Source organism: Mauremys reevesii, linkage group 7, assembly GCF_016161935.1.
Source record: "Mauremys reevesii isolate NIE-2019 linkage group 7, ASM1616193v1, whole genome shotgun sequence".
Lineage (NCBI taxonomy): Eukaryota > Metazoa > Chordata > Testudines > Geoemydidae > Mauremys > Mauremys reevesii.
The window spans coordinates 43,800,375-43,815,587 of record NC_052629.1 but is presented as its reverse complement, the minus strand read 5'-3'; the positions used below and the strand labels follow the sequence as shown (position 1 = coordinate 43,815,587).

The window sequence follows — 15,213 nt, the reverse complement described above, 5'->3', positions numbered from 1 at the left end:
AATTAGTGTTTTTCCCCTAACACTTTGGAAATACTCACCTGACACAAGAGTGGAAGGGACATAACGTGACTAAGCCTGAACTGCTCTTGGTCTTTATAGGAAGAGGGGCATAGCCCAAATTCCTCAAATTGGGGGTTTGTCTCAGAAGGTATATTACCAAATAAGTGTTTCCATCTTTCAGTTCAGTTAACTGACTTTTTTGTGTGTGACATTATTTGGCATTGTTCCACATGCAAGTCCTCATTTAAGACCATATGATGTTCTTGTCAAATTGTCACTATTGCATAGTTTAACACACACTATTGCATAGTTTAACACACACCACCTTCACCCATACTTTTTTTTTTCAGGTTCCTTTGCAACAGCTTCCTGCCTCATCTGTAAATACAAAGTTGACTGTGAAGCTGTTCGAGGAGACATTTTTAATCAGGTAAAAAAAAAAATACTTAACTGGTCATATCTTTCAAGAAGTTATTACAGAAACATCCCCAATTACTTCAAGGACAATTGTCAGCTTCTGCTTTTTAAATATATGTATTAAATGTGCACCTGAAATGTTTCATTAAATTCAAAACGCTTACATTTATATGTCAAGATTTTCCTGCAGTACTTGCAATCCAAATACTATTATATGGGAACCAGATAAATTTCTAATTAATTTCACTATCTAGTTTCACTGCATAATTAGTTGAACATAATACAAATGGTTAAAAAATAAAGTGGATTTAACACTTTTGGTTTTATTAATGTAAGATGATAGTAATTCAGGTAAGGAACTCTTCAAATATTTTTAACCTGAGTGTTCCTTTACAGGGCCGGCTCCAGCGTTTTTGCCGCCCCAAGCGGGAGCCCCAATTGGTGCCACTTTGGTGGCAGTTCTACGGCCGCCACATCGTTCTTCAGTGGCAATTCGGCAGCAGGTCCTTCCCTCCGAGAGGGAGAGAGCGACCCGCCGCCGAAAAGCCGGAAGTGCCACCCCTCTCTATTGGCCGCCCCAAGCACCTGCTTGCTGCACTAGTGCCTGGAGCCGGCCCTGTTCCTTTAAATGTTCCAAGAAAGTTTTGTTCAGTCTGGGTAAAATTTGATAAACAGCACATGACATATATGTAAGGAAAGTTGATAAAATTACAAAGCTGTTCTTGCCCCCTTTGTTAAAAAAATGGGGAATCAAATTGGCCCTTTGACACACATTTTCAAAAGCTTGTTTGAAGCTATTGTCATATCTCTCTAGCCCTCTGTTTTGTGTGACATGCTCCAGATTTAGGCTAAGTAGTTCCTACTATTCCTAATGTAGAGCAATACTATATTGGACAGACCTTACCCCCAGCCCCACTCTTTATCCCCTCCCCTTCAAGGAGCAGAGGGGTTTCTAAGAAGGTGCTTAGCTGGCCAGGAGGATCTGGGAGGGGAAAAGAACTTGTTTACACAAGTGGAGTCGTAGTCTAGGAGGTGGGTCTCTGCCTGTCTAGTGAGAGGCCACTTCTCAGATGGTTCTCCAACAAATGCTTAGCATATCCACAGTTGCTCTTTTCAATGAGAAACTAAAACAAAGGACCATAAACATTCAAACTCAGTCTCAACTATAATGGTATAAGAGGAAGAAGGTTATTTGAAAAATAGGAGGTTTACTGTAAAGTTTAAATTGAAAAATAGAACTATAGTTGATATGTGACCAACCTTTTTGAGGTGACTGCAGAACTGAGGGTTATTTGTAATATTTGAAGTGTTCAACAATGCCTGTGAATAAAATCTGATTTGTATTGCTATTAGGAATGTTGTATATAAGCACCATTTCTCCTGCCTAGGTACCTGTTCCTCCCTCAGCTCTCAACCTGTGAGTTTTCAACTTTGAATCTGACATCACTGAGGCTTCTTATGGCTTTGTTTGTTAGTTGCCAGCTCTCCTTCTGCTGACACACTTGGATCACTGCACTGATACGCAGAGCCTTGTCTTCTGCCTTTGTACCAGAAAAACAGAGACTTCTCTTTGGGCTCTCCCTATTCTGTCCAGTCAGGATTATTAGTATTTTAGCTATTGCCACCACTTCCCTCCCTGCAACATCTTGTACTCTAGCAGTAGTTCTGGTAGATAGTGTCCTAGAAAACTTTAGGGAAGACAGGCATTTTCTTTGCATGGGAATTTTACGCATGTTTAGAAGTGCAGTGCCTAGCAGTAAGATCAAAAGGGCTTCTCTTTCTGGCTCACCTCCATGCCCTTGCAGTTCCTTCTATCTGCAGCAGTGCAGTAAGACTATTTGGAGCCAATTAGGACTATCTTCCTGTGTCAGGACCTGACTTTTTAAATAATCCCAGACAGTTGGGGTGTGTGGGTGTGTGTGTGTGTTATATTGCAGTTTAATGTGTCCACTGCTGAACATGGCTTCCGAGAGCAAGGAATAGGTCAATCAGAGGAAAAGAAAATGCCCAAAATTTGGTTTTACCCCCTGCCATTCTTCAGACTGCTCCAATAGCAGGCATCTTCCCAAGGAGGAACAATATCTCCAGTCCCTAATCCTGTCTGCTTCTGTATCTTAATTCTCCACTGCCTCTCCAAAGCGTTTGTTTTAGGGTCCGGTAATGGCTCCCTCCATAGAGGGAGCTCTCACCTAGCTCAGAAACCCCAGGTGGTTCTCTACTTCAGCAGCCCCTTTGCCTCTAACAAGGACTTCCCTCCCCATTCCTTCAGACAAATAGCTTTCAGTACTAAGTCCTTATAGAAGACTGTTTCCACTCTTCTTTTCCCCTCATTCCAGCTTCCTGCTAGATACAAACTTGGAAGTTGCCAGTTTCCTAAGCCCTTTAATTCTTCACAGAAATGTTGCCGTTTTTTAGCCTTGCTCCTTCTCCAGCCAGACTTGATTCTAAATCAAAAGGGGATGTTCGGAAAGGAAATGAAAATTCCAGACAGCTTCTTATCATCACAGACCTCCTTTAAACCTATGATAGGATTGTAAAAGATCTCTTAATTCTGCTGCTTTACTTCATTCTTCTGCCCCTGCTTCTCTGCCTCAGTGGCATTGTGTTCTTTGCTGGCCAGTATCCATGGCCACCTTATCTGGATAAGAGGAAGAAGGGGCTATAGACCTGGAATTAACTCTTGAGCAAGAAGATATAGTTTTCTCTTCAACTTCTCCTGAGGACATTATTTCGGTTTTACTTCTAATTACTTCAGGCCATTTCAAGAGTTAGTAGGACATGTGGCAGAGGTTCTAGAATTAGAAATAAGTCCAGAAAAAGATGCACCAACTTTTGTACATTCTTAAAAAAAGGAATTTTTCTTTACTCATCTTATCCCTGGTTCATTGGTAATGTCAAGGGCCAGTGAAAAGCTCCAAGTCAGGTTGGACCTTCCTTCCGAACAGCAAGGATGCAGGAATAATTTGGGGGTATGGGTGTATGGAGAAGTTTACTCTGAGGTACCCTGGGAATTTGAGTGACCAGCTGTCTCTTCTAGCTTTAACTTCTCAGTATCAAATGTCAGCTTTTGAAACAGATGCTCCCTCTTAATAATCATCTTCCTGAGAATTAGCAGAGAAGTTCGTAACTGGAAGATGTATAACGCTGAAGCATGGTTACTTATATTGCTTCAGACACTTTGGACTGGATAGTGGCATCAGCTGTTTCACTGAGAGAATATTTTTGTCACAAGTCATTGAGCCTTTTGTCTGAGTTTCAGGCCTATGTGAATGGGTTTTTTAGCCTTAAGATGAATGAGATCTCGAGAAAATGGAGGATACTATTACTTGGTCTCTGAGACTCCTTAATCTAGATTAAAAGAGGGAATGCCTCCATGTCATTTTCCATCTTATACAGAAGACTTTACCTTACACATCCTTAAGTTTCCAACCGCAGTTCCAGAGAGCCATTATTGGCATCAACAGAAGGAGGCAGAGAACAGCTAAATGCTCTGTCGTCGTCTTTATCAGCAGTACATCAGATCTGAAGTTTTCTGTGAGAGCCCAGAGCAAGTTTCAACTTCATCCTCCTCCTCTGACCCCTTTGGGGAGCACTTGGTTAATTTCCCTTTGGCTTGGGATACTAGAGATCATTTAGTTTGGATGTGTGATCCAACTTCACTCCATACCATCTTCCAGCCCTCATGCCATCTCGCTTCTCTGGGATCCCTCTTGTGAGAATCTGCTCAGAGCAGGAGTGGATTCCTTGTGTAAAGACTGGAATTGCGGAGAAAGTGCCTCAATACAAAGGGGAAAACATCTATTTTTGGTTTTTCAGAGATGGCTTTTGTCCTATTGTGGATCTCCAGAAACCAACCAGCTTAATCAGAAAATTCAAATTCTGCATACTGACACTGGCTTCCATTATTTCTGCCTCTCACCCACAGTACTAGTTCATGGTTCTCTACTTAAAAGATGTCTTTTTTCCATATAGCTTTCAGATTGGCTCTCAGAAAGTTTTTGGCTTAAGTGTCTGCAGATGCTGCCTGGAGATCTCTTCACACCTTTATGCAGCACTAGTCTCTTGATCTGCCATTGAGATCTAATGCTTGCTATGGGAGGGCAGTTCTGCAGTCTTTGTTTAATGAGAACACCTCAGCCCTCCTTCCTAGGAGTTGTACTGCGTGCAAGACTACAAATGGGAACCTGCAGCAGCCACCTCAAAGAAAGATTATTCAGCAGTAAGTAGTTCTTTGAGAGTGGTGCCTCTGTATATTCACACTCCTGACCCTCCTTCCCCTCTTCTCCTTAATTCACGTCTTCGCACTCTGTAGTTTAGCAGAAGGAACTGAGGCAGATAGGGCTGCATCAGCCTTCTATAAACTCAATTCCGAACATTCAGAGCTGAGAGAGAGGATATTTGTGCATCCTTAACAGGCACTGCTTTCCAGAAGGCTCCCAAAGCTCAGTGGCTGCAGGGGAGTGGGCATTACATAAGTGTAGATATAGAGACAACCCTCTCAAAGAATTAGTTTCCAGTCATCAGCATTTTTTTGTCCTGTGCAGGAGTGAAAAACTTATGGTGGGAGTCTACCCTGGTGTCAAAATGCAAAATTTATCTTTCCTGTGCTATTATGCAGCATGTGCGTAATTGGCTATCTGCTAGAGTTCATTGGTGCTATATGCATGTAATTTGTGAAATCTTCAGGATGAAAGGTTATATAAATGTAAAACTATTACAGTATACACTTTGGTTGGGAAGGCTGCTTTATACTGGGACATCTTCCAGGAATTGGCAGCTAATAACTCTTGTTTAGGCAGAACAATATTAATATACATTCTGCTTGATGGTAATATATTTAGCTAGTGCTGGGTAGTAGTAGTCTAAACCCATGTTAGATTAAGTTCTGGACTTAAGTAAAGAAGTTGCCAAATAAAGATTATGGGTTATATTTTCTTAGGTACTTCCTTTGATTTAAAATTACCTGAAAGCTCAACGTGAGCCCTCCTACCTGACCAGTACTACCCTGTCACTCACATGCTACTGTGTGTGCAGAGCAGCAGAATTTGGGTTGCATAAGAGGTCTGCATAGAGCAGAAAAACAGACCGAGGAGACTGCATAAATTACTGAAGCTACTTTTAATACCTTTCACAATATACATTTTGACAGTAAATGATGAATTGTTCAAACTTGAGATTTTCTCTTTAAAAAGTTGGATCCATGATAATAATAAAATGTTATAATGCAGGTTGTTCCAAGATGTCCCAGGTGTCCACCTGATGAACCACTTGCCATCATGAAGCCAGAGATAGTGTTCTTTGGAGAAAACTTACCTGAGCAGTTCCATAGGGCCATGAAGTATGACAAAGATGAAGTTGATCTCCTTATTGTTATTGGGTCTTCACTGAAAGTAAGACCAGTAGCACTGATTCCAAGTAAGTGGCTATAACTAATAATTTTGGGGAATAACAGAGAGAGCATTCTGATGCAAAAGTTTCTGGTGAAGACAAATTAAAAAATGTAAGGTAATGCACATCATCTAACTTCCGTTCCACACAATCCCAACAATATTTGAGATCTTCCTTGGTTTTGGTTCAATGTGGAAGCTGGGCTGATTATCTTTTTTTTCCTAATTCAAGCATATAATTAGGGAAAGCTGCCTATACAAATCTGATAAAAGGGATGAAACAAATCTAAATTTATTTATTTTTTAAACAAGTGACAAGGAATGTATCAAAGCAACAAAAATCTAAAATTTTAAATTTCCTTCACAAAAATACTTAATGGTTGGTTTGTCTGACTTCATTGTATGTTTTAGTTCTCCATCTTTGCTCCTCACAAATGTTTTCTCTCCCCTTGCACTTGGATCATTTTTTTTTTTTTTAAATCTCTCAAAGGTTTAATAGGGAGTGCTGGCTTGGGGGAAAAAAGATATTTTTCAAGGTCCTCTTTAAATGTAATCTTTATTTTCAAGCCTTTGTTTTTAAACACTGTGCAAAACTAGGTAATGTGTATGGTGGTTGTTTAGAAGTTTTTTAGTATCCTTGAGTCCCCAGAACTGGTGTGGAAAACTGTTTTATGTGTTGGTGTAGACTGGACAAAACTAGCCCCATCACAGTTTCAGAAAGTACTGAAAATCATTGTCAGGAATGGTTTATTTGCCTGGTGTACACTGGGTTTACCAATAGCATCTCTTTTTTAGTATCTCTTCACAAATTTGTACGAACGCCATATCAAGTTAAAAAATGTTAGTTCAGAACAATTGCTGGTCAGTTGTTCATTGTTATAGTGTCTGTTTTTGTTTTATCTGTGGGACTTCTTTCCTCCATAGGTAAGTTGTCATTTAGGCTGAATGGGGAGCATGAAATTATGACCGTAGAGAAGTTTTACTTCACAGATCATTTCTTTCCTTACTTCATCCTTGGATAAAGTTGGATGTCTTTAGTCAGCTATCTGAAGAACCAAAGATGGATCACCAAGTTTTTTGTTCCAAATATGAAAAGGCAGGCAGGTTAAGCAATCCTTTGCATGCAATGTGGTTTGCGGTCTCAGAACATTCATTTTGCTCTAGTCAAAGGGATATCATTAACTGAAAGTCACATTTCTATCTGAAAATTTTTTGCATTGTTGCAAGTAATTCATAAAATTACTGTAACTTTTCCAAGAGATTAGAGAAGTCTGTTTGTTTACTTTGATCATTTGATAGTAACTTGTTTCACTGTAATCAGTTTCTTCTGTTTGCATAGGTTTTTTTACATAGTAACAGAATAGAGGAACACTTGTTTAAAAAATAAAAGGAAATAACTGTGACGGGTTGGATCACAGAAACCCCCTTGGGAACTGCCACCTGATGTGCTAAAACTACCTCTAAGCCCGTTTTCCCTGGCAGCTTGGGACTTAAGTGCCTTGCCTGGTTTGAGCCAGACACGCTTGCCTGCTACAAACACAGACCCAGGTTTGAACCACGTCCCCTGAAAGCTGCAGGCTTAACTGAAAATAGCTTAAGAAGTGTTCCTGTCTCCAACACTCAGGTACCCAACTTCCAATAGAGTCCAAACCCCAAATAAATCCGTTTTACCCTGTATAAAGCTTATACAGGATAAATTCATAAATTGTTCACCCTCTATCACAGAAAGATATGCACAGCTCTTTGTGCTCCTCCCTCCCGCCTGGTATTAATACATACTCTGGGTTAATTAATAAGTAAAAGGTGATTTTATGAAATACAAAAAGTAGGATTTAAGTGGTTCCAAGTAATAATGGACAGAACAAAGTGAATTACCAAGCAAAATAAAACAAAACATGCAAGTCTAAGCCTAATACAGTAAGAAAACTGAATACAGATCAAATCTCACCCTCAGAGATGTTTCAATAAGCTTCTATCACAGACTGGATGCCTTCCGAGTCTGGACACAATTCTTTCCCCTGGTACAGTCCTTGTTCCAGCTCAGGTGGTAGCTAGGGGATTTCTCATGACTGCAGCCCCCTTTGTTGTGTTCCACTCCCTTATATATCTTTTGCACAAGGCAGGAATCCTTTGTTCCTCTCTGGGTTCCCACCCCTCCTTCTAAATGGAAAAGCACCAGGTTAAAGATGGATTCCAGTTCAGGTGACATGATCATGTCACTGTAAGACTTCATTACCCACTTGCCAACATACAGGAAGACTTACAAATAAACAGAGCCATCTACAGTCAATTGTCCTGATTAATGGGAGCCATCAAAATTCCAAACCACCATTAATGGCCCACACTTTGCATAATTACAATAGGACCTCAGAGTTATATTTCATATTTCTAGTTTCAGATACAAGAATGATACATACATACAAATAGGATGACCACACTCAGTGGATTATAAGCTTTGTAATGATACCTTAGAAGAGACCTTTTGCATGAAGCATATTCTACTTACATTATAGTCACTCATTAGCATATTTTCATAAAATCATATAAGGTGCAACATCACAATGACTATAAAGCCACAAAATTGTTGGTAAACTAACGGCAGGTATAGTATCTGAAATTACTATTTTTTAATTGAGTAGACTTTAAGCTAATTTTTTATTTCTCAGACTTTGTTTTGGTGTCTCATAAGTGGGTGTATGTAGAGAACTTGGAGAATTCCAACTAACAAACTTTTGTTTCATCAGTAATGTTAGTGCATTCTAACTGCTGTTAAATAATTGTACCTTTACTAGAAAAATAAGTATTTTTAAAGTTTTGTGGTGACTGATCTTTTCTATGTGTAGGTTCCATCCCCCATGAAGTGCCTCAGATCTTAATTAATAGGGAACCTTTGCCTCATCTACACTTTGATGTGGAGCTTCTTGGAGACTGTGATGTCATTATTAATGAATTATGTCAAAGGCTAGGTGGTGAATATACAAAACTTTGCTATAACTCAGTAAAACTTTCAGAAATAACAGAAAAGCCCTCACGAATGCACAAGGAACTTGAAATGCATTCAGCTGAGTTACCACCTACCCCTTTAAAAATTTCAGAAGACTCTAGTTCACCGAACAGAATGACACCACCAGATCCTTTAGTGGTACTTTCAGAGCATCCAACTGAACGTAAGGCAGAAAATGATGATCCTCCCTCAGAATCTAAAGGGAATTGCATGGAGGATAAATTGCAAGAAGTACAAGCATGCTCAGAAAACTCTGAAAGTATTACTGGCCAGCTAATGAACTCAGAACATATGAAGGATAATAGAGCTAACAAGGAGGAAAATAAAGAGAAAAATGAAATAACTTCATCTGTTGAAACATTGAGGAAATGTTTGGCAAACAGATTTGCAAAAGAACAAATTAGCAAGCGGCTTAATGGTAAGTGTAAACTCACATTCTGTAACCATCTTGATTTTCTTATGTAGGATATGAGATCTTGAAGAATTTTAAAGCAATAAAATGTTAATTTGTTTGAGGCAGTAGAGAACATTGTTTCAGGAGACACTTCAGCAATATATAAAGTCTATTTTAGAGAAGCAAGCAGCAATAAGTCTATGTGCAGTGACAATGAAAAATGCATGATTTGACTAGAGACATGGAAAGAATCTGAAGAAAAACTGAAGAATCCTTTCTCCTCTTTCCTACATGAAATAAACAACCAAGTTATTAAAGCGTGTTGTGGGGGGAAAGTAAGATTCAGGGAGTTGGAGAGTATCAAAAAACAAAGTTTAATTGCTCTGCCGAAGTTACTTTTGGTGAAATATTAATTTGTTAATCCTTTCACACTCTAAATTATAAAAAACATCGAACAGAAGTTTTGTTTTACATTTCAGCATAAGGGCTATATTGCAATATTTTGGGTGACGAAAGCATGATATTGAGTGGGAAGCAAATCTTGTGACATTTAATTTTCTCAAACTGTCACTGTAATTACACACAGTAATAGTAATGCTGTGAGATATTAATACCAGCACTTCATTCTACTCATTTTTAGTCATAATAGTTTGAAGAAACTTTGGAGTTCCTGCAAATCTCTATGGTAATTCTGTTGCATAGCCCGTTGAATGCTCTGATGACATGAAATATATAGAGGTTACCATTTCAATGTTACAAAATGAATTGGAATTGACAAGCTTTTAGGTTATCAATTCTCCACAGCAAAGACTGTGTCTTTATCTCTCTTTGTATATCACCCAGTATAATGGGGACCCAGTCTGGATTTTGTGCTATTGTAACTTTTTTTTTTTTTTTTAAATAATGCATAAGAGTCTAGGAAAACATCTATAGATCTGAGAGAGAACTGCTTGTGTAAGAAAGTAATGAAAAAAGCTGGGCTATAAACACACCGCCATTCTTGTGTTAGTGAACTTTTTCTTTTATTTTTAAACTATGCAGTATAGTATGCATACATGTTTTACCTCATTAAAACCAACACTCCATATTTTAAAGAGTTTAGACTCTAATCCTTGCTTCTCAGAGTGGAGAAAAGGTACTCCAGTGAGTCAATATGGAAGTGGTGGTCAGTATACCAAATCAAGAGAATTGATGAGATTCACACTACAGGAATATGAAACTTCAATCGGATTAAAACAGATTAGATAGAAAGCTGGCAAACAAGATGTCTGAAACATAAGAGAGTACACATCATTTAAGAAATTTCCTAAATATGCCTATCTTCTCTGAATGGAGAGAAGAGATCTAGGGCATAGTCATGAATAATACAAAGGCATTGAAATGAAAGGGTAGTAAGTTTATAATGCAACATTTTAGAGAGAGAGCGAGCATTTATTTCGTTATCTGTAGAATTTGTTACTGCAAGTGTGCGAGATGGTTGGTTCTTTTTAAAAAAAAAAAAACTGGATGATCATGAATATTAATGTTAAAAGCCTTGAAAATCAATAGTGTTCTGGGTAACTCAGCCTCATGCTTTAGGGCTGAAATTGATCACAAGTGGGAATTAGGAAAGCATTATCCTTTTCTACAGTAATGCATAATTGTATTTAACAAGTATATGTTATGGGAAGACTGAGGAAAAGAATGCCTTGCTTTCCTATGAAGTATCTGGTATTTGTCACTGCTGGATGCAGGATACTGGACTATAATGGTCTTATAACTTGTTCTTGTTAGATTTCTGCATAATATTGCACATTTGGAAATAGGTTTTGTGGTTAGAAAGTTTGCGCTGCAGCATAGTTTATTTTTACTTAACAATTAAGCAGATTACTCTTCATTGATTAAATGTATTTCCAGGTACTCAATACTTATTTTTACCACCAAATCGCTACATTTTCCATGGGGCTGAGGTATACTCGGACTCTGAAGATGATGTCCTATCTTCTAGTTCTTGTGGAAGTAGTAGTGATAGTGGTTCTTGTCATAGTCCAAGCTTAGATGTAGAAGATGAAAGTGAGATTGAAGAATTCTATAATGGCATGGAGGAGGAGGATGCTCCAGAGAGAGAAGAGGAGACTGGATTTGGGGAAGATGGAGTTGTTCAAGATGCAGTTGGTGAACCAGCTTATATAAATGAAGCTGCAGGAATTGATCGTCCATCAAACAAATTGTAAAGTAATCATTGACTGGTTACAGGAACTTTTCCACCAGCATTAGGAGCTTTGGCATGTTGGAATGAATGTTTACTTCTGAACTTAGAGCAAGGAAACCATACGGATGTAATGTTTATAAACAACTAAAACAGATTTTCATGCAGGTTTTTTAAAACTTTTTTTCAATAAAATTTTGTAACTGCATTCAACACTAATTTTTTTATTTTAAAAAAGGTACTAAGTATCTTTAAGCAATTGTCACTATGTTCACTTTTATTAAGTTCATTTGTGTGATCAGGCATCTGTGTGTGTGGTTGTGTGTATATATAAGCAGTATTTTTGCTTAACGAATTTCAACATATATTATTTTTAAACAGTTTTGAAAAAGCCATTGGAATGTTAAACTAATATAAAGGGAACAGCTAATCTAGACCAAAGAATGGTATTTTTACACCTCGTGGTTTATAACAGTTTGGTTTATTTATAAGCTCTTTGTGCTTCTGCTAAATCTTTCGTTCTTTTATAATCTGTCATTAAACACTGGCATTTTCCAAGACTTTCTGTGGCAGCTACTTCTTGCTTTGTTACTTTGAATATTTGAGACAGTGTCAGTAGATAGTTACAAATAAACAAGACAGAGAGCACTTGAAAATGTTTTTGCCTTTCTGAGACTTGTATAAAGTGCTATGAAGAGGATCATGCTTAATTAGCGTTTTTGAAGGATGACTGATATTTCTTGTGGATATGAAGCATTGTCTATATTGGCTCATAAAACTATAACAAGACAATAAGAAATGCTATGAAAATATTTGTTTCTATTAAAGAAACTAATTGGATCCTCTACCTGCAGAAGTTTTTCAAGTTAATGTATAAAAGGTCTATCTGTGTAGTAGTGCTTGCATAAATCCTTTCTGATAAACTGCCAAGATGTTAAAATGCAAGCTATTATGAATTGGTAAATCTCTTACTTCCAGGAGATTGTAAGGAGGGGAAGATCTTTTCCCAAATATTTGAGTGCTTATCATTTAAACTTGTTTCTCCCCTTTCTATTACACACACAGTTGGCAATTAGCTGCTTACACTTCTAAAGTAATTGGTAAAATGCAGTGTAACCATAACTCAACCAGAAAGCATGCCTCTTGGAGGTTCTGTCTCCTGTTTGGGGAATGATACCTTATTACCTACTAGTTCAGTGTTTTTGTACTAGAAAACAAAGCAGCTACTGAAATTGGCTCCTACAGTGTATCTTCAAATGCTAGGTTGCCTTAAAACTGGATGTCACAATTTTTTTTTCAACTGCAGATTTGTTTCCATGCTTTTAGAATTAAATATTTTGTAAAATTGCAAAGTATAGGAGTAAGTGAAGCATTTTGTTTTCTATAAACCACTTCCATGCAACACTGACCCAAAAGAACTCTACAGACGTAGATTATTCATACTTTGCTTTAATATTTATTATGTTTAGGAATATATATAGTAGCTGTTCTTTAAACATAAAATCTGTTAAGTAATTCAGAGACTTTCAAATGTATTAAGAATGGCCTTCTGTGTTCATCTAAAAAATGTTGCTGTCTCATGGTCCAAATTTTAAGACAGATTACATTTTGGCTACATTAAAGAATGCAGTATGTTTAGTTTTCACTTGCATGTCACAATGTATTAGTTTGTGCTATAGGAGATATTTTAAATGGAAAGATTTTGTTTTAAATTATTTTTACAGTGAGGATTGTTTTCTGCTCTTTTATATTGTATATAGTGTCTTTTATGTAATCTACTGGCATATGTTTTGTAGAAGACTGTTTAAAATGACTGGCTCTCTTCCTGCAACTTTTGAAATACAAACCAGTGTTTTATACTCATACACTCTGTTTTAAAGTCTATTAAAATTGTCATTTGACTTTATTCCTGTTAAGAATTTGTGTATAGAGCTTTAAGGTGTCTTATAAAAGTTATAAATTTGTCAATAGATGTCATGAAATATTTACAGGTTCAGGCTATGAAACATATTTATTGTGGCTCCTCTTCTCCCTTATTTTATTTCAGTGAATGTGAAAAGATAGCCAAGTGCTAGCCCTAGAGCTTCTCTGTGTAGGACAGACATGGTAGTGCCAAAGAGTTTTTTTTTCCCCCTTACCCATTGAGTGGCCCCCTGAAAAAGAAAGCAGGAGTGGTGAATGAACAGTCTACTCTCAATTTCCATGAAATCTTTAACCTCTTAAATAGTAAAGAACCATCTTCTGTGTGCCTTATTTCATATATAGCAAGCTATGAAAACCTTTAGTTGAAGGTGGGCAGCAATAAATTAACACACATACATTAGTAGACATCTGTTTTGGTCACTACATTCAGCACAGTACCCAAGACCAGCTCTTTGCAAAGTAACTGCTCTAGAGGTATGTAACTGTGTAAGAACTAGCAATCTAGCCAATTCGAAATTAGTAATATGGCATTGGGTTGTTTTTGTTTTTTTTAATTACGGAATGGTAAGATCCAGTGTTTTTACTCTTCCTTTAAAGGGCTTTTTTACTTCTGTCTACTCCAAGGCATGTGTTAACATATTGGATTACGTCTAAAAGCATATAACCTCTTGGTACTTTGTCCCAAGTGCTTGTGTGAGACTTGCTATCCTGAGACCAAATAAAAAAGATAAATTAAAAAAAAAAATCAAATACAGAAGTACATTGTTCCTTAAAAGTATTGTAAAGTCAGAGCATTTAAATAACAAGCCTGAATTGAGTGTGACTGGCTCAGGGTTGCTATCTGAATTCAGAGTCTTTTATTTCATGATTAGCATTTCACTCTTCCTTCATGACGATTGTCTACGCTAGCAAATTACAGTGTATTACTAGAACACAGCCTTGTATAATCTTATTTGAAATGAACAGTCTTTGTCTCATTCTTGAACAAAGGCTTGCACTTTCTGGAGGGTGGGAAAAGCATAAGCCGCAGTTTGAAAATTAGGATGCTGAATAAGTGTTATTAGTTTATGCTGAGTGCTCTTGTGATCTCAGATGGGGAATTTGAACTCTTTGATTCCTCTATCATATGAAATAGACTGAAAATTGATGCCAAGTGTATGTATATATTATATGGGTAAACAAACAGCTAGGGGGGGAGAGGGGAATGTTCTTCCTTAAACCATCCCATCCTATCTGTGAGCTTAATTATGGCACCCTGAAATTCTATAACCCCCATTTATTGCAAACCAGATTAATTAAATAACATTAATCTGAAAGTGTAGCAATAAGCATAAGAAGGCACTCAGATTTTTACACATCAATCATAGAATTCTGAAAGTGCTTTACAGGTGGGGGTGAGAACTAATTATAAATGTGGGGGGAAATTAAGTTAGAGTTGTCATATCTGTTTTTATCTCTGACTTAGCAGCAAGTGCTGCTTCTGCTCCTTAATGGCTCTGTTCCAGCAATATTTTGGCAGAAGCGGAGTCCCAAAACAAATCATGCCCTCTCCCTCCATTTTGCACACTGTAGCATGTGACTACATTATTAAACATTTTTATCAATGGAATTAAGTTCACATATTTTAGCTAGAGTTACAGGATAAATTTCCAGGAAAAAAATATTGACTCTCATAGTTCTTCACGTTTGCCGAGTGAGCAGCATTCTATACTGCCTCTAATGTCTAGAAATCCAAAAGATATTGCTAATTGGCATTTACTGTTCTCTACCATTTTAAGATTTAAAACCCACTCTGTGAAGAGCTAACTATTTTCCAAATCCACTTTAAGGACCTTCATTATCCTTTCACAACATGCAAATGAAAAACACAGTATCTATACATTTGGGACCAGAACTGTAA

General features: G+C 37.4%; 1 protein-coding gene across 1 annotated transcript in view; it reads left to right on the top strand.

Moving 5' to 3' along the window:
- SIRT1 (sirtuin 1) overlaps positions 1-13,296 on the top strand; it is a 28,938-nt gene extending 15,642 nt beyond the window's left edge. The window contains exons 6-9 of the mRNA XM_039546954.1: positions 351-430; positions 5,646-5,832; positions 8,648-9,226; positions 11,099-13,296. Of these exons, the coding sequence (XP_039402888.1) occupies positions 351-430; positions 5,646-5,832; positions 8,648-9,226; positions 11,099-11,415 (1,163 nt within the window). The 3' untranslated portion in view covers positions 11,416-13,296. The remainder of the gene's footprint in view (positions 1-350; positions 431-5,645; positions 5,833-8,647; positions 9,227-11,098) is intronic.
- The last annotated feature ends 1,917 nt before the right edge of the window (positions 13,297-15,213 follow it).